The sequence below is a fragment of the Panthera leo genome, chromosome C2 (genome assembly GCF_018350215.1).
Source record: "Panthera leo isolate Ple1 chromosome C2, P.leo_Ple1_pat1.1, whole genome shotgun sequence".
NCBI lineage: Eukaryota > Metazoa > Chordata > Mammalia > Carnivora > Felidae > Panthera > Panthera leo.
The window spans coordinates 65,442,170-65,462,121 of record NC_056687.1 but is presented as its reverse complement, the minus strand read 5'-3'; the positions used below and the strand labels follow the sequence as shown (position 1 = coordinate 65,462,121).

General features: G+C 38.3%; 1 protein-coding gene across 5 annotated transcripts in view; it reads right to left on the bottom strand.

Annotated features, from left to right (window-relative positions):
* CFAP91 (cilia and flagella associated protein 91) overlaps positions 1-19,952 on the bottom strand; it is an 85,549-nt gene that overhangs the window by 13,410 nt on the left and 52,187 nt on the right. For all 5 annotated transcript variants that reach the window (XM_042956014.1, XM_042956012.1, XM_042956015.1 and 2 more), the window contains exons 10-16: positions 19,701-19,843; positions 12,500-12,616; positions 11,066-11,137; positions 9,364-9,510; positions 7,658-7,879; positions 3,587-3,735; positions 2,908-2,999 (exon numbers count right to left, since the gene is read on the bottom strand). In XM_042956014.1, coding sequence (XP_042811948.1) covers positions 2,908-2,999; positions 3,587-3,735; positions 7,658-7,879; positions 9,364-9,510; positions 11,066-11,137; positions 12,500-12,616; positions 19,701-19,843 — 942 coding nt within the window. The remainder of the gene's footprint in view (positions 1-2,907; positions 3,000-3,586; positions 3,736-7,657; positions 7,880-9,363; positions 9,511-11,065; positions 11,138-12,499; positions 12,617-19,700; positions 19,844-19,952) is intronic.

The following is a 19,952-nucleotide window of genomic DNA, read 5'->3' as shown; positions in this document are numbered from 1 at the left end:
TGTCAAGTAAGAAATTGCTACAGCTGAGGTCAGAGAGGTCTTTTCCTGCTTTCTCCTCTAGTGTTTTGATGGTTTCCTGTCTTACATTCAGGTCCTTTATCCATTTTGAGTTTATTTTTGTGAATGGTGTAAGAAAGTGGTCTAGTTTCATTCTTCTGCATGTTGCTGTCCAGTTCTCCTAGCACCACTTGTTAAAGAGACTGTCTTTTTCCATTGGATATTCTTTCCTGCTTTGTCAAAGATTAGTTGGCCATACTTTTGTGGGTCTAGTTCTGGGGTTTCTATTCTATTCCATTGGTATGACCATTACTTTTAATTTTCTATCAGTCATATTGCTTTTCACCCTTTCCTTTAGCTCACTTGCTGTGATTGTGTCCTGTTCTTTCATTTGGGATATATTCTTTTATCTCCTCATTTTGTCTAACTCTGTGTTTCTCTGTGTTAGGAAAGTCAGCTGTATCTCCTGCTCTTGAAAGTAGTGGCCTTACAAAGAAGAAGCCCTATAGTGCCCTACAGTGCAATGTCCCATGTTCACCAGAACCTGGTGCTTCAGGGGTATCTCCTATGTGTGTTGCATGTGCCCTACTTTTGTGTCTGAGTCATGTTTGCCTCTAGTCCAGTCATCTGCAATGGCTCTTTTTGCCTGTTGTGGGCAGGGTTTGGTCCCTCTGTTGTAATTTGGCCAGTCTGGTGTTGCTTTGGGCTTGATTTGGGTCAGCTCAGATGTTTGCTGGAGCTGCAGGGTGCTCTCTCTGGGTTGACCCCTGGGGCGGGTGGTTTTGTTGGGTGGGTGAGGCCTGCAGTCAGACCACATCTTCCCATTGCTGGGTCCACAATTGAATTGGTGTGTGTGTGGTTATCTTCCCCTCTCTCTGGAGTAGGAGTCAGTCGAGCAGTACTAGCCCATTGGGGCTGCTTGTACAATGCCAGGTTTGTGGCATTACTCTCGATGGACTCCTGAGTGAAACAGTTTGGAGAAGGTGAATCCACAGGAAAACACAGGGGTGGGGTATGTTGTTAGCAAGCTAAGTGAAGAGTGTGTATGCTGTGCTGGTCCTTATAGGTGTCCATTTATTGAGGAAGGGAATGATTGAGGGAGGGAAATGGCACCCGTCAGCTCTTTTGTTTTTGGATCCTAAAGATCCTTGCCCCCAGCACGTTCTGAGATTAGTAAATAAATCTTCCCATACATTCAGACTGCTGCTTCTATGCTGTATCTCAGTGGGGCTGTATGTTATACTTCTCTTTAAGGGTGGAGACTATTTCCTATTGTTCTCTGGCTCTCCTAGAACTAAGCCACTGATTTTTAAAGGTGTTGAGCCCTGTTGATTATAAAATGTGTGAAGTTAAGTCCCTCTGGTTTTCAAAGTCAAATGTTATAGGGATTCATTTTCCCACTGTGGGTCCCCCTTCCCTAGGGCACCTGGTATGGGGTCTGCTCCTCTCCTTTCTGCACATTTGCAGTGTCTCGCCTATGGACAGTCTCATGGGTCAGTTTGGTTCCTGACCATGTCTCCACCCTTTCTATCATTTTTGATGTGGTCTCTTCTCCACATTTAGCTGTGGAGAGTCTGTTCTGTCAGTTTTCAGGTCATTTTCTGGGTTATTTACACTGATGGGTGTGTTATCTAGGTGTATCTGTGAGACAGGGTGAGCTTAGGATCTTCCTACCTAGTCATCTTCCCTGTAAGTCATTTCAGATAAATACATGCCTGGTTGCACCCCTCTCTGATAAACTGGCACCAATAGTCTAAAAGCTCCAGAAGAGTATTCTCTTTGTAAGACAAAAATTTTTCCCCTTCTCTATTGACTACAAGCATCAATCTTCAAAACATGCCTCTTTTGACAAATAATAAGGTATTTATACTTGGATACAGTCCTGGAAAAAAACAGAAGACATCTGTAGTACAGGCAGAGCAGCAGAGTAGATTTAGGACCTTCAAGCATCCTAATTTTCCAATACCAACCTTGCATGTGTCCCACCTGCAGATGGCTACTACAGTTTGAAAATCCCATATTGTCAGCATTTGCTTTATGTTTAAATTTATTTATTTTTAAAAATTTTTTAACGTTTTATTTTTGAGAGAGAGAGAGACAGACAGAGTATGAGCAGGGGAGGGGCAAGAGAGAAAGGGAGACGCAGGGCTCAAACTTGCAGACCGTGAGATCATGACCTGAGCCAAAGTCAGACTGAGCCACCCAGGCACCCATTTCATGTTTAAATTTTATTTATTTATTTATTTATTTATTTTTTGAGAGAAAGTGCATGCAAGTTGCGGAGGGGTAGAGGGAGAGAGAGAATCTTAAGCAGGCTCCACACCCAATGTGGGGCTCGATCTCACAACCATGAGATCATGACTTGAGCTGAAATAAAGACTTGGCTGCTTAACTGACTGAGCCACCAAGGTACCCCCACATTTGCTTTATGTTTAAAAAAATAAAATCATAAAATACACCTCTTTTGGGAACTTGGGAAGTTCCTCTTACAGGAAGGTTTGGCTTTTGATGGTCTGTCACACTAACAAGAACTGCACCCCATCTATACTAGAGATGGTTGTCTTCTGGAATCAGACAGCATGAAGAAAACTTGACAAGCTCTAAAATAAGAAAATTCAGTGATACTTATTTTAAATCTCGGGATATTGAAAATAGTTTATATCTTTAAAAAATCATAAAGTGAAGCACTTACAGTGGCTTACCTTTTTCTTAAAAATTTTTTTAATGAGAGAGAGAGAACAAGCAGGGGAGGGGCAAGGATAGAGGTGGAGAGAGAATCCCAAGCAGGCTCCATGCTGTCAGTGCAGAGCAAGATGGGGGCTTATCTCACAAAGTGTGAGATCATGATCTGAGCCAGTATCCAGAGTTGGATGCTTAACCGACTGAGCCACCCAATCACCCCTGGCTTACCTTTTTCTTTGACAAAGTCCTTTTGGACCTCTGGGATCAGGAAACTATAAACCAACTCAGCAACAATCTCCTCTGACTGAAGCTGAGTTCGACTAAAAAATTAAAAAAAAAAAAAAAAAGAAAAACAACAAATTATTTCCTTTGTTGCCTTACTTGAGCTACTGATTTATACTCAGTTTTTTCTTGCTTGTATAAGAAACTCCACTGTTCAAATCCCATCACTGCCTTTTCCTTGATTAAGTACTCTGAAATCTTACACTCCTGATGGGCTTGTTAACTCCATGCAAATTCAGATTTGACGTTGTCCTCCATTTAGCCTGCTTGCCGGAAAGGGAATGTTAGAGATATAACTTATACAAGAAGCCAAAAACTTTGGGGTGAAGTAATATTGCACATACTTATTCACATTGCTTTCATGCTCTGTGATATTCTGAAAGTAACTAATATGGAAGTGATCCAGACTACAGAGGATAACTGAAAATTCTATTTCTAGCACTCCTGCCATACAAAGGTCCAGGCATGTTGACTTCTGAAGAGTTATGCAGTTAAAACAATGGACACTGAAACAGGAGTTATATACTTGTTTCTCCTTGGTGGTAAAATCATAAGCTCTTGAAGAATATGTAGGGGTAACAGCAAATAGACTATCCATTCTGCCATCTGGTCTCTCGGTACAAACCGGCTCTCCATTTCGTAAGCAATGTCATTGATTTCCTCAGCCATCTTCTCAATTTCTGCCCTGGCTTGTTCTTCTGCAGTATTCTCTTCAGTATTCAGTATTATGTCTTCCAGATAGGAAGTTACAGTACTTTGGTGAACTTTAACCACCTGCAAAACCAGAATACCCCCGTTACCGAGAACAGGAATAAGTACTGTAAATAAGATCCAAAAAATGCACGAACATCGGTTGACCTTTTTTTTTTTTTTAAATTTTAGCACATCTATTTTGTTCATTGAGTCAACAGTCCCCTGGTTGATCATTCCTTTTTTTTTTTGTTTGTTTGTTTTGTTTTGTTTTTTTAACTTTCTGGTCAGTCTGTTTCTAGTCCACCTACCTGCCCATTCTTGGCAGCCCCTATCCATCTAGCCCATTTCAGAATTATGGGTCTTACTGAGGGTGGGCAGTACAACACTGCAGAAAGATCATTGGCTTCAGGCAATAACCCCGTTTTGGATCCTGGCTTTGTTCTCACCAGCAGTGTGACTTGATCAAACTGCCTGGCTGTGGCAGAGACTAAGAGGTATTTCCCAACGTCCTTTCTCTCCTTCCTCTTACATAACAGAGCCTGTGAGCCAACAAGTGTCTAGAATAAAGACTATATTTCCTAGTTCCTGTGGTTCTGGTTGAGGGAGTACATGCAGAAATAATTTGTGCACTTTCTAGGAAGGATTCTTAAAGGGACTTTGTTTTTTCTTTTCTCATTTCATGGGGATGTAATGCCGGAGAGCCAGGAATCATCTTAAACTGCCATGAAGGACAGAAAAGCAGAAAGCTACAAGGATCCTGGAACTCTGATGAATTTTTGAACTATCATACCCTGGACTGCTGCTGCTTTAAGCTTTCTGAAATTGTGAAATAGAACACACATTTAGAAAAGTGCACAGTGATAGATGTACAGTGTAATGAATTATGGTAAATCCAGTACCCACGCAGCCACTGTGAGAATTCTAGGAGGCTGCTATTGGTTCTTCCTGACCACAGCCCCTTTCCACTCATGCTTTTATGGAAAACACTCCCACTTCTCTACAGTTTTGCTCCTTAAGTATGCAACTGTAAACAGTACAGTTCAGTTTTGTCTGTTTTACCGGTAGATGCACAGGAAGTATCGTAAGTATCAAGTGTGCCATACTTAGTTTTATATGCATTCTGTCTCAACAGATTTTGAGCTTCTTGGGGGAAGGATACCTTTCTATTTTGTGTCTGAATATTTCTTTGCACCTGAGATAATGCTTTGGGACTCAGTAACAACTCAGTCCCTGTTTTTCTTGAGTGGCACTGCAGCAGGACTCTGAGTATGTAATGTTTAGTGTACCTACGCTTGTAAAACACCAAGTCCATAACCTTAAATCCCTAGACCTTCCCTATGGATGAGACCCAATGACCAGTTTAATACAGTATCAACCAAGCAAGCAACCAACCAAAATATATTTGCTGACTGTCTTAGGTGCAGAGATCTATGCTGGTGTTGTGGAACAGGCCAAGGGATATACAGTATGCTTGCTCTCATGGAGCTCACAGTCTTCTTCAGGAAGCCAATGATACAGGTGAGTCGTATAACAGTTCAGAGGTGGCAGGTTTAATGTGGCCCACCTCTAGCAGTATACGCACTTGTGTGTTTACATGTATCTTTATAAATGTGTCAGTTTCTGGACCTGTTTGTGTTTGTATGTGCTTAAATGAAAAAGGAAACATATAGGTGGCTGTATGTGCATTTACATGTGTTTCTCCATGTCTTTGTTAATACTATATACCCTGCATTGTGCTTGTCAATGTCTTTGAATATGTGCATGCAAACATGTGTCTGTGTTTCAATATGAGTCCATGACTTTCTGTATCTACATTTCTCAATATATGTTATTTTTCTGGAAATACTTAATGTATACATTTCTGGGTTTTGGTATATTTATGTGCAAGCATATTTGTCTTTAAAAGGGCCATATGAAGGGAGATTAGGAATTTAAATGATGGATGGTATTTGAATCTGAGGTCCACAAATAGATACACTGTTTACATAAATGGTCTTTAAATCAGGCTGGGAGGGTCATCTTAACCCTTCCTAGAAATGGCTGACATTTCCTGGGGTCATTCCCACTTAGAATTACCTTCCTTGAAGCTCTTACCTCCTTCTTCCTTTCTGTGTTTTTGAGCATACTGGTTTCTGTGCCCCTTTCCTTTTTATTCTCACCCCCAGGTTGATTCTTCTCATCCCAGCTGGTTTTTCCTTAGTGATATTAGGTAGGGATAGTAAGTTTTGCTGATAATTTCTAAGTCTCAAAAAGCAACTCTTTTTGAAGCAAAATGTGTTAGGATGGTAGGAGGCTAGAGTATGGATTATAGGCTCATACACATTATACATGATCTGCCACTCCAGCTAAAAAGCTGTACTTGACTACATGTAACTCAAAACTTAAGTTGTATAGAAGGAGAGCAATCTGTTTGGTTAAAAAAAAAATTGAAATCAACACAGAAAATACTATTCACAAATCAATCCTAATTCTATGAGAATTGGGTAAATCCTGAAAATCTTAGATCAAATAAGATCTCAAACGGATGCATATTTTTTAACTGAGGAGCTCATAAGTATGCACACATACAATTCAGACAGTCCTCCTGGACAAGAAATTCTTTATGTTCCAAGTTTGCTCTTTCTCTCTGTCCCATGTGTCCCACATCTAGTCCAAGGGAAACTCTCACACAGCCTTTGCCTTGACATATTCTGGGTGTGCTGGCCACCCATACAGCCTCATCTGTGTCCACCTCCAAAGCATATGGTTAGCCCAGCTCCCCTCCTCTCCATTCCTAGGGGGTCAGACACCCTAAATGGAAGAATACTTATAAAGCTCTCCAGTGACTACAGAAAAAGAAACCAACCTCTGGGTGTATTTTGGTGTCTGTGTGTGTTGGCAGGGGGATAGCACAGCACAGTCCCTTTTAAAGAAATCTTCCTCATAAATCCCCTCCAATTTTAACACTTGAGCTTTTATATTTTTTTATGTTTTTTTTTTTTTTTTTTTTTTTTTTTGAGAGAGAGCATGAGTCGGGAGGGGCAGGGGTGGAAAGGGAGAGAGAATCTCAAATAGGCTCCATGCTCAGTGCAGAGCCCAAAGCGGGGCTCAATCCCACAACCCTGGGATCATGACCTAAGACAAAATCAATCATGAGATGCTCAATTGACTTTATATCTTGAATTTATATCTTGCTCATTATGAGTTGGTCAGAATTCTAATTTACCAACCTGGTACTCTAGTTTGTCTTTTTTTTCTTTTAAGTTTATTTACTTTTTTTGAGAGAGAGAGAGAATGAATCCCATGCAAGCTCCCTGCTATCTGCAGGGAGACTGGCATGGGGTTCAATCTCACAAACCGTGAGATTATGACCTGAGTCAAAATCAAGAGTTGGAGCCTCAACCAATTGAACCACCCAGATGCCCCTCTTGTTTATATCTCTAGCCAAAACCTCTTTTAAGTTCCATCTTGTCTATCCACCTGCTGAAATGACACCTCCACTAGAATGTCTTGAACCTAATATAAATCAACTTCCTGTCTCCACCCCTGCCCCTAAACTAATTCCACTAATTCCACTCGGAAATGGTACCATCATCTTCCCAGTTACTTAAGCCAGAAACTATACATCTTCCTTGACTTCCTGTTTCTCATTGGCCCAAACTACTTCAAGAGCCTCCTTCCTGATCTCCTGTTCCCACTCTGTCTTCCATCCAAACTGTTCTCCACACAGCAAGCAGAGTAACGTTTAAAATGCATCACTGGGCCTCATATGTTTCCTTCATGAAGCTTACTATATTTTCTAATTCTACACATAACTGCATGTTATCTAAGTATTTAAGCCCTAGAAGAAAAGGGACCATGACTGGTTTCCAACTGTGCCTAGCATATCGCAGGAACTCAATGCATATTTGTAGAACGCAATGAAAAACAAAAAACAAAAGGCATTTCATATAATGAGTTTCATTTGGTTTGACTCAGCTCCATACACACAAGCAGCTTCCAGACATCCAGCTGCCCCACTTACCTCCTTAAATATCTGGTCCTCCTCCCGCAGGCGCCTTTGCTCCACTTGGCGCCGACCACTCTCCTCAGCTTCTCGCATCCTCCGCTGCCGCTCAGCCAACATGGCAAAAGCATGGATCCTCCTCTCTTCCTGTAGTCTCACCAGCTCTTTGGACAGGAAGTCAAACATGTCTGCCAGAACCCTTCCTTCCAGTCCAGCCAAATGGTTTTCAACCAGTGACACCTGAAAAACATTTTTAATGATACAAATTCTACTACTCACGATGATTTGTAAGGAGGGTTGCTGGACTAGCCAGAACTCTTGGTCACTTCACTTTCAGAATGCACTCAGTGTTTATTATCACTAGACCAGCCCCATCCCAAGTGTTCTTACTATGAAAACTTAGGATACAAACTTAGACATGAGAAAGTGGATTGCTCAGTCCGTCACTGATAGATTATAGTCCTCAAATTATGAGGAGGACTTAGCAAAACATTTCTATTAGTATCCACACAAATTGGGTTTTTTTGTCTTTCATTTTTATCCAGAAGGTAAAGTGCTTCTATCTTCCCAGACATGAAAGGAAATGTCAAGGTTTTTATTTAAAAATTTTTTTGGGAGTTCAATAAAATAGTGTCCCCTAGAGATTCACTCAGATACCTTTTAATTTTTTAATGCTTCATCCTTTGACACAAGTTTGGGGAATTTTAAGATCCTGAATAACATGAAAGTAGAAAACTGTGGTACTTTTTATTCTTTTAAATAACTTGAAAGTCATTAGGAACTATCTTTGAAACAGAGTAGGAAAAAGCCTACAGGGCACTTTTCCATCCAGTTCCTGGGTCTTCCAGGACATTGTGTTCCCATCTGAACAGAAGTGCACCCCAGCTCTATCATTTGCAGGGCTCTTCTTCTTTCTCTGGTCCCTCTGTTGGGTCTCACAGTCTGTGGCTTTTTTCCTCCCTCCCCCAAACTGAGACCATCCACAAGCCTGATGTCATGTAAAAGCAATAATGTACTCATTTCTAAGCTGCTTACCATTTGTGCCCAATTCCACATGGCACAAGCATTAATGTGCATTACTAAGGGTGGGTCATACTAACTTCACTTTCATATAGCTTACTTTCATATAGCACTATACTGTGCAAATTGATTCTTTTTCATATTGATTTATGGATTAGTGGGAGAGATAGTAAAAGTATGTCCACTCTGTAGTCAGCACCATTAAAAACTCTATATATAGACAAATGCCAGAAGAAAATAGGAAAAACATTTACAGTTGTTGGGGTAGAGCTGCAATTACCAGCTGTTGTCAGGTGACACTGATGACATCACAGAATACCATGAGATATTAACATATTTAATATGCAGTTTAACCAGCCTGAGCTATGTACAGCTCCAACACCCAAAGTGCTGATATTTTAAAATAAATCTCATGTCTATCTTTTTTTTATTGCATTTATTATTTTTTATTCTGCCAAGCTCCCACTGAAATTTGGTAGAATCACCAAATATTTTTTAAAAAGGTTTTTTTTTTCTTTGCAAATATAAGATCATGCTCAGTTCAGTGAGGGCATAGCCCATTCCATTTCTGGACTGCAGCAGCATTGTTCCAAAGTGCTGACTGTTGATAGAGTGATGGGATTGGGGGGAATGTTTCTTTTTTGTCATTTCATTTACTATTATTATAATGCCACTTGTGCAATAATAAAAATCCAGGAGACAACCTTGTGCTCATGCAAGTTCCTCTGTCGCTGTAAGGCCAGGGTCACTTGCTTCTCAGCTTTCTTCAGCAGCCTGTCATCTTCTTGTAGTGCATGGCTGGTGCGCAGCTCCTGGATCAACTCCAGTCGCTTTTCCTTGCCTTCAAACATCTGTATCAAATCAAATAAAAAAGAGACTTGCAATTAACGTCCCTTGTGCAACACATCAGGACTCATCCAGGGACTGGTGAGGCACTTGTGAACAGTGGGTTCAGTCCTGCGTTCTGGGACCACAGGGCAGGGGTGCTCCAGAGAGCTAGAGGTCAGCTCCCTTTTCTACACCTCCAGCTGCTCAGGTAGAGAAAGAGCTCAGTTATCAGTTGTTCACTCAGTTTCTTAAAATGTCTCTCGAAGACAAGGTGGTTACTACAGGAGTCATATTAAGAAACTAGAACTGGAGTGCCTGGGTGGCTCAGTTGGTTAAGTGTCCAACTCTTGATTTCGGCTCAGGTCATGATCTCACAGTTGTGAGACTGAGCCCTGAGTGAGGCCCTGCACTGGGCATGGAGTCTACTTGGGATTCTCTCTCTCTCTCTCTCTCTCTCTCTCTCTGACCCTCCCCAACTTGAGCATGCATTTGTGCACATGCATGCACACACACACACACACACACACACACACACACACTCTAACATAAAAAATTAAAAAAAAAGGAAACTAGAACCTTCCCCCTCATTTTCTGTGCTCCCTCCCTAAGATGCCTGAGGATGGTATTTTTCATAGCCATGTTTTCTTTTCCAAGAGATCTGCCCCTGGTTTGTAATACGGAGTCAGCTGTGACATTTTTCCGGGGAAATTTTCAAAGAGAGTAAAGAATAATGCTCAACACAAGATGCTCACCCAGCTTCCCAGACTTACTAATTATAACTGAGTCTCTTATGAGTTATAGCTGTGTGAGGAGAAAAAAATTTTTTGCTGGTGCTTTATATTAGTCCACTTTAAAAGTGAAGTATGTTTGTACAAATAATGTGGTGAAGGCTTTATAGTCAGGAAGACCAGAGTTGAATTTGCTAGCAGTTAACATAATCTCAGACTCAAATCACTTGCCTGTAAAATGGGGCAACTGATAGAAAAAAAGAGAGATGATATAAATAAAGCAAAGAAAATATAATGTGAGCTTATACTATGGCTTTAAAACTGTAGTTATTATTACTTTGCTATTTATTATTCAGGTGTTGCTAGCTATATGCCAACTCAAATAATTATGACTTTGTGGAAAATTAGGGAATCCACTTGGTTTGTGATGCCTTAATAGTAAAAATTCAGAGGCACCCACTGACTTAGTTGGAAAAGCATGCAACTCTTGATCTTGGGGTCAATGAGTTCAAGCCCTATGTTGGGTGTAGAGATTAAATAAACTTTTTTAAAAAGTCAAAATTTAGGTAGGAAAATGGCTGGATTTAGCAATTCTAAGGAAGATATTAATTTCACTTTGCCCTGGTTACAACTGTGACCAACAGCAAGCAGGTCCTTTCTCTCTTTGACACTGTGCCACCCACTTGGACAAACTGGAACAGAAGGGAATGGGTAGGTAACTTGAGAGTATAGAGTTCCAGAGGACAGCAGGGTGCCAGAAGGAATTCACCCCAAGGAACCAAGCACATATGCGTTCTATAAATCCATCCTCAAAGGAGAAGCACAGGACCAGTGGTTGGACCCTACACACCGTGTTCTGAACGACTCTTCCCCGGAGTAACTTTTGAAGGTAGATCACAGCCATCTCTATATCTTCTTCTTCCTAAAAGAACAAAGTGAGAACCAAGCAGCTTGAGAAGAGCAGCAGTCAGCACGAAATATTTTTTGAAGACTCAGATCAAGCAAAAGGGACTGTGCTAGATGCCAGAGACTTAAAGAGAAATAAATGAGGTCTATACTCTCATTGAACATATAGTATTTTAAATGCTACTGGATTGTTAAAATTCATTCTTTTATAATGATAAGACATCATTACAAATCATATCAACAGCAAAAAATTCATGCTATCCCTACAATTTAAGCCATTTTCATTTTTCTATACTCCTTTCCAGCAAAATCTTTCTTGAAGCAACAAGTATTGCTTACACCATCCCTTTTGCAATAGTTTTTTCATGTTTGATCAAGAGTAGACAAGGAATAAAGCTAGTTTGTGTCAGAGTCTAGAGTAAGGTGTTTCTCACAAGAATTTAGATAAGCTGGTAAAATCAGAATGGACAAGATTAGCCATCTACAAAAATCACCTTAAATAACTGTGTCAAAAGCAGAAAGCAGAGTCTGCAAATCTAATTAAGGTGCCTCTACATGCAAAAGAAAGCAACAGAAATCAATAGCATTCACACATGTGAAAGACAATGTGTTAACCACAGGGAGTGATTGGCATAAAGTCTAGCAAAGGGGATGTCCAGAAGCACATCCTGGCAGTTCCTCCACGCAGGTGACCCATCAGAAGCCCTAATGAGATCTCCTGTCAACTCCCCTCCCTCTGGCAACCTTCTCAGTACAATCTGGCTTCTTGTGAGAACTGCCCTATCCTGGGAGATGATGGGCTGACCTGCTAAGAGGTCATCTACCAGGCATCTACCAGGCAGTTATCCTTCGGTCAAGCAGGACGTTTGGATTGTGGCATCTCTAGCAGTTTCTTGGAGGTGGGGGCTGTCTAGTCTGAGTCAGTCCTAAATCCTGACTGACTCTGGTACCTCACCCAAACAGAGTTTGGAGATCTACGAAGGTGAGGTATGACTCTGGTCAAGGTGACCTCTTTGAGCCAGTCCTACCTCAGAAGCCAACCTGTCCTCATGACATCTCTGGCACTTCACTCCTCTCTGACACCAGCTGTCATCAGCCACCTCCCCATGTGGGCAAGATGGTTACAGTAACTGATCATCATTCAATCTTCTTTTTTTATTTGACATACATGAGGATTACCTTCTGATGCCTATTTTTCTTGGAAAGATTTTGTTGTGCTTATTCGTGTGTGTTTGATGTTTGAATCATAAGAATAAATGCCATATAAGTCATATCTTGAGAAGGTAACCCTGTTAAATTAGGTTTGTTTTTAACTCAAACTGTCTAAGAACAGACAGCAATACTGAATTTAGCATTTCAAATCAAATTTCAAACTTACATTGGAACTCATTTCCAAAGTTGGAGTTGGAAGGCGAGGTTGAGGTAGTGACTTTCTTTGAAGAAAGCGCAGAAGTTTCTTTGGTTCAAGAACTTTATTCTTCTTATCCAATATTGCCTAGAATAATAACACCAAGTAGTGTCATTCTTTACCTTTGTATTTTCTTCCACTACCAGATCTAGTCCATAGTTCTGAAGATCAATCAGAAATTATCTTCTCTATGGTTATGCTTGGACAGTTTGAGAAAGTCCAAACCCAGGTGCTTCTGTGACCCAAGGGATGTTATGATATTCCTAAAGATCAACTAACCACTGGATAAACATGGCACATATTCTAGGTTTATCCATTTTAATCAAAGATTTGGAGGACTTAAATTTTTTTTTTTTTTTGAGATTTTAAAAGGTTCTCTCGTATGTATGCAAACAAAACCCCAACTCCTATTCTTTCACAAGAGCCTATTATCTGTTTAGAATAAGTGCCTGGGCAATAGAAAATTTCCCTGTGCCATAAATGATGGAAATATTTGATGTTTTGTTGCTATAGGGGAATTGAGGAGCATTCAAGGGCAACTGTCTCAAAGTGAGGAGCTTTCCTTTGGCAGTGAAGGCCTGCACATCATGATTCTTGAAAATGAACTTGTTTCCTTGTGAAACAGTGTGTGTGTTCTGATTTCAACATACGTTTTATTTGTTTTACTTTTGATCACCAAAAGTCCCCCAAATTATATGTAACATAGGATTTTGTTCACTGGTTCTATATTCAGCCACAGGAGGGGATACTTTTAACTTAAAAGTATCAAAAATTCTAATCTCTGTCATTTAAAAATCATACTTTAGAATCACATTTTTCTGGGGCTCCTGGGTGGCTCAGTCAGTTAAGCATCCGACTTCGGCTCAGGTCATGATCTCACAGCTTGTGAGTTCAAGACCCGCATTGGGCTCTGTGCTGACAGCTCAGAGCCTGGAGCCTGCTTCGGATTCTGTGTCTCCCTCTCGCTGCCCCTCCCCAACTCACATGCTGTCTCTGTCTCTCAAGAATAAAATAATAGAATCACATTTTTCACCACATAATTTTTACATTAGTTTTCCCACAGAAAACATACAGAAGTGATAAAACAAGCACAAAGCCAAAACTTGAAATTAGTAAAAATATGCAAATTGAGTAAAATTTGAAACCATATGAAATTACTGTGGTTGAAATAGAACCTCTGAGTTTCTACAAAATAAAACTGACACAAGATATATATATATATAACAGCTTTACAATAACCACAACTACTGACTCAATAAAAGCAACAGCAATCAAAAAAATAATAATTCTAAACACAGGCATCTCTTCAGTGATAGGCCCTAAATAGCACCACATGAAACCACTTTAAAACCAGTCATTCATAATATGTTGGTATCGATCTGGGAAAACAGGCACTCACATACACTGCAGCAATTAGTACATCATTTATGCAAGAAATTTGTCAATATCCATCAAAACTATAAATGCAGGCATATTGTGGGCCAGCAATTCCATGTCTAAGAATTTTCTTCTAGATATGTTCACACATGTACCGAATTATATACAAACAAGATTACTCAATGCAGTATTACTTTTAATACAAAAAACTTGAGACAATATAAATAACAAGAGGGGATTGGTTAAATATGGCACATTTAAGCAATGATATATCATGCAAAAAATAATGTAACGTAATTATGGGATGATCTCCAAGATATATTAAATAATAAAAGCACAGACAAAACCATGTGTATTATATACTAACATTTGTGTAAAAAAAAGTTTAAAAAGATACTTGGAACCGCATAGCTGGGAGACAGGGATAGAAGGTTTACATTTAATTCTCTCATAGAACTCCTGAATTTTGAACTATGTGGATATTTTTCCCAGTCAATAAATAAATTCTAAATATGAGAGAAAAGAAAGAAAAAAATCACTTAAATTTTGAAAAAAAGCAATTGGATTTTTACAATTAAAAATCTTTGGTCAAGAAGTCCAATCAAAATTATAATAAAACTAACAAAAATATTTGAGAATTTCTTCAATCTCAGTCTTATCATTGTCTTGAAAAATAAAGTTCCCAGGGAGAGAGAAAGGAACATGAATGAATATGAGAATATCAAGGAAATGCTCTTACCAAACAATACATTTTAACCTGCTTAAAAGACAAACTGGCTAGGCAACTGAGTTTAATCCATAGTTTTCATAAATGAAAGAAAGAACTGATTGTTACACTCTTTTAACCTACTTTAAGATGTAAGTAATTTGACAAATCTTCAAAAATATATTCCAACCTAAATTACTACCAAGAATAGCCTGAAAATATTGTGCTGTGGAAATTCTTTTATGCCATTCTAGATATTTTTCTTCCATGATTACTGTGACATAGCCCATAAAGTATTTTTTAAACCTTATACCACCTGTACCTTCATGTTTCTATGATTCTGAATTCTCAAAATAATGTTAGCCATAAGACTAAAAGCAGATACACTGTCTGGACATAAGCCTGATATTTAGTGATTCTCTTCAATTCAAACCAATATTCTAAACTAACAGACTCCATACAATGGCATCTCATCCCAAATCCAAAAGGACATATAAAAACAAGGACAATAAAATAATGTGAATCCTATGACCCCATCAGCTACAACAAACATTAAACACAGCCCAATGTCTAGCCAGATTAGAATAAATCCCACATTATGCCTATTTACTTCAGTTCTTATTGCTTGATAAAAGAGGTCTGGCTATCAAAAACATTAAAAGGTATTCCAAAGGAAAGGGGGAAAAAAAACCCCACAAAAACACAGTCTAAAGAGAGAAAGCAATTATCAGAACCAGATTCAGATAGGACATAAATGTTGGAATTATCAGACAGAAAATTTAAGATAACAATGATCAATATTATGTTAAAGGCTCTAATGGAAAAGGTAGATGACATGCAAGAACAGATGAGTAATGTAAATAGAGACAGAAACTCAAAGAATCAAAAGGAAAGGCTAGAAATCAAAACACTATAATAGAAATGAAGAATGCCATCAATGGCTCATCAGTAAACTCCACATAGCTATAAAAAAAAAAAAAAAGAATCCAGGAATTTAAAGATAGGTCAATAAAAACTCAACCTGAAATGCAAAGAGAAACAAACAAATAAATACAACAAAACATCCAAGAACTATGAGACAATATCAAAAGGAGTAATGAGTGCAACTGGAATGCGAGATGGAGAAGAAAGAGAATGCAGAATAAATATTTGGAATAATAATGGCTGGAAACTTTGCTAAATTAATGACAAACACCAACCTACAGATCCAGAAAGCTTAAAAAAACGCCATGAAAGACACATACCTTAAACACACACACGCACACAAACACCACAGGCATATAGTATTTAAATTAGAGAAAACCAAAGACAAAGAAAGAAATCTGAAAGAAGCCAGAGGAAAAAACACCTTAGCTACTGAAAAACAAAGATAAAAATTATAGTGGAATTCTAGTCAGAAACCATCCATGCAAGAAGAGAATGGAGTGAAATCTTTGAAGTGTTGGGGGAGGAAACCCCACCAACCTAGAATTCTATACTCAGTGAAATCATTATCCAAAAGTGAAAAGATCACAATTTTATACTTAACTGCTTCAAAGGATACTATCAAGAAAGTAAAAAGACATCCCACAGAATAGGAGGAAAATCTGCAAATCATTTATCTGATAAGGGTAGGCCTCAGAATATATACAGAACTCCTATACCTCAACAATAGACATTAAAAGTAATGTCTATAATAAACAATTAAAAGACAACCCAATTAAAAAATGAGCAAGGAATCTGAATAGACATTTCTCCAAAAAAGATATACAAATGAAAGGCACATGAAAGATGCTATAATTCATTAATCATTAGACAAAAGCAAACTGAAACCACAGTGACATACCACCTCACACACACTAGGATGGCTATAATAAAAAGATGGGCAGTCACAAGTGATGGCAAAGATATGGAGAAATCAGAATCCTTATACATTCCTGGTAGGGATGTAAAACAGTGCAACCACTTCTGAAACAGTCTGGCAGTTCCTCAAAAAGTAAAACATAGTTACTATGTGATCCAGTAACTCCATTCCTAGATCTAAAGCCAGGAGAACTGAAAAACTTATGTCACTCAAAAATCTGTACACAAATGTGCACAGCAGCATTGCTTAGATAAAAAGGAGAAACAACTCAAATTTCTATCAACTGATGAGCAGATAAACAAATTGTAACACATCCACACAATGGAATATCATATAGTCACAGAAAGTAATGAGGTACTGAGACCTACTACAACATGGATGAACTTTGAAAACATTATGCTAAGTTAAAGAAACCAGACACAAAAGGCCATACATTGTGTGATTTCATTTATATGAAATGTTCAGAATAGGCAAATCCATAAATTGAAAGATTAGTGGTTGCCAGGGGCTATGGGGAAGAGGGTAATTGGGAGTGACTGCTAATCGATATGGGGTTTCTTTTGGGATAATAAGAATGTTCTGGAATTAGATAATGGTTATGGTTGAACAATCTTGTGAGCATACTAAAAACAACTGAATTGTATATTTTAAAAGGGTGAATTTTATGGTATTGAATTATATCTAAAAAAAAATCATAAAAGAGAAACGAAGACTTCTTGAGACAGACAAAAACTGAAGGAGTTCTTTGCCAGGAGACCTGTCCTGTAATAAATGGTAAAACAAGTTCTCCAGGCAGGAGAAAAATGACATTGGTCAGAAACTTGCATTTCTATAAAGAAAGGAACAGTGGCACAGAAAGAATAAATGAAGGTAAATTAAACTATTTTTTCTTATTTTTAATTGATCCAAAATATAACTGTTAAAGCAATGATAGTAAAAATGTATTGGGTGATTATAGCCTATGGATCAGTGAAGTGAACGACTACAATGCCACAGGGACTATAGGGAGGAACTGGGAATAATCTGCTATAAGGGAAATGCACTGTTTGGAAAGTGATAATATTACTTGAAGGTGGACTTAGATTATTTTATATGTAAACTCATATACTAGTTCACAAGACAAGCCTCACTAAATTTCAAAGAATAGGGATTCCTGACCATAGAGCAAATGAGTTAGAAGTTACTTCAAAAACGAGTTAAAATTCCTGCATATTTGGAAGTTTAAAAACTTAAATACTCACAGGAGCAAAAACCATAACAGATGTTTTTAAAAAGTTAGATACTAATAAACACTTCATATCAAAACTAATGAAATATACCAAAATCAGTGTTTTGAAGGAAATGTTTAGCCTTAAATACTTTATAAAACTGATGAGTGCCTGAAAATTAATGAGCTACATGCCTACTTTAAGTTAGGAAAAGAACTACAAAGCAAAAAGAAAGAAGAGAGAAAGACATAATATGAATGGGAGTTAATACAATTGATAAAATATCTATAGTAAAGAAAATCAACAAATTTGGAGGTTCCTTCCTTGGAAGAACAATACCAAGAAAATTAATAAGCCTCCAGTAAAGCTGAATAAGAAAAAAGAGTTAAAGCACAAATAAATAATATTATGACTGAAAAAGTAGGCACGGTTATAGATAAACGCTAAGAAGATTATAAAATAATACTATCAACGTATGCCAAAAAAATTTGAAAAGTTAGGTGAAATGGACCTTGTAAAGAATGTAATTTACCAAAACAATGCAGAAAGATCTGTAAATAGTACAGAAATGAAGGAGTGGTGAAAGCTTTCCCATGAAGGTAACATCTCAGATAATAATTCTACCAAACTGAAGAAACAGATCATCTTAAGCTTAAACTCTTTTCAGAAGTAGAGAAGAAGGAATACTCTGCAGTCACTTAAGAAGACCTGTATAACTCTGACACCAATACTGTACAGAATCAAAATGAGAAAGAAAAGTAAGGCCATTTCACTCACAGATATAGAATCAAAATTCTGAAAAATAAACTAGTAAATCAAATCCAACAATGTATTAAAAGTAAGATAAAACACCTTGACCAGGTTAGGCTCATCCCCAGTATGTAAGGATAGGTTAATGTTTGTTTAAAAAAAAAAGGCAACTATAAATGTTCCTTATTATAATAATAATTTTAAAAAGAAAAATATATAATTATCTCAATAGATACAGCTGAAACATGTGACAAAATACAACATGAACACATGATTAAAAGCTTCAGTAAATTAGGAACAGAAGAGAACTTCCACACCCTAACAAAAAGTATCTACTAACACATCTTACAGAAAGTGAGAGAATAATGAATGCAGAGTTCAAATGGGTAAATGGAGACAGGGGGATGAGGTGGGAAGAACCACATAAATACACATGAATTACTGTTAAGGTCCTAATTTTTATAGTGAGTATGGGCTCCCATGGATTCTTATTCCATTACCAAAACCAACTGAACAAACATAGGTGGACCAGTGGGGAGATTATGTCGTGGACCAGAGAGTCTCAGTGTAGTTCCTACAGATCAGCATTACCTGGAAACTTGTAACAAATGCAAATACTCCAGCCCCACTTCTGACCTACTCAATCAGAAACTTTGCGGTTGGGCCCAGCAACACGTGTTTTAACAAGCCCTCTGGGTGATTCTGATGCCTGCTAAAGACTGAGCAGCACTATCATAAACCACGAATTCTAGAGTCTATACACCTACAGTCCAATTAACACATGGGAAGCACAGCTGGTGGCTCCTCTGTACTTGTTTCACGGGGACAACCATTGCACTTTCTCATTTAGTTGAGCTTTAAACTAGAACAGAGAGGCCTTGAATGTGACTCCCTGTTACCCTGGTAACAAATCTAAAAGGGAGAAAATGAGGCCTAGTACACTATTAAAACCAGCAGTAATTCCTAACACTAGAAAGTTGCTACGCCTCAACGTAGTCTCAGATATTATGGAGATCCAAAGTCAGAACCACTTTTAGGAAGTAACATGACTTCCGCCAAGAAATTGGAGAACAACCTCCAAGAGATTTTCCTACAGTTTGAAATGAGGAAAAGAAGCATATTCATTCAGCATAGCAGAGGCAACTTCCAGAAGAGAAAAATCTAGGGAGGAGAAAAAATGTAGAATTATGTGTTGAGAACTACTGGACATTGCAATTTTGGAGGTATAGTATTTCACTGCAAAAGTCCCACTAGAAGCATCTTGTCTATGAATAAGGATTATTATACCTTATGAACCTCTGCCAACTCATGGTCCATTCTTGCTGCCCTCTTGAGAAAACCAGCTTTCGTGGTAGTGACTTTTGGCTTTGGAGGTCTGATTCGGGGTTGTGTCACAAAATCTGGGAGACATGACTCAAGTTCAACTAATCCTACAGGAAAGAAGTACATGTTTTTTAGTATTTGGTGATTAAATTTAGCATTTTGAAAGCGTATTGTTAGTTTTAGGAGCTATTTGCCAAGTGGTTTCATTTAGAATTA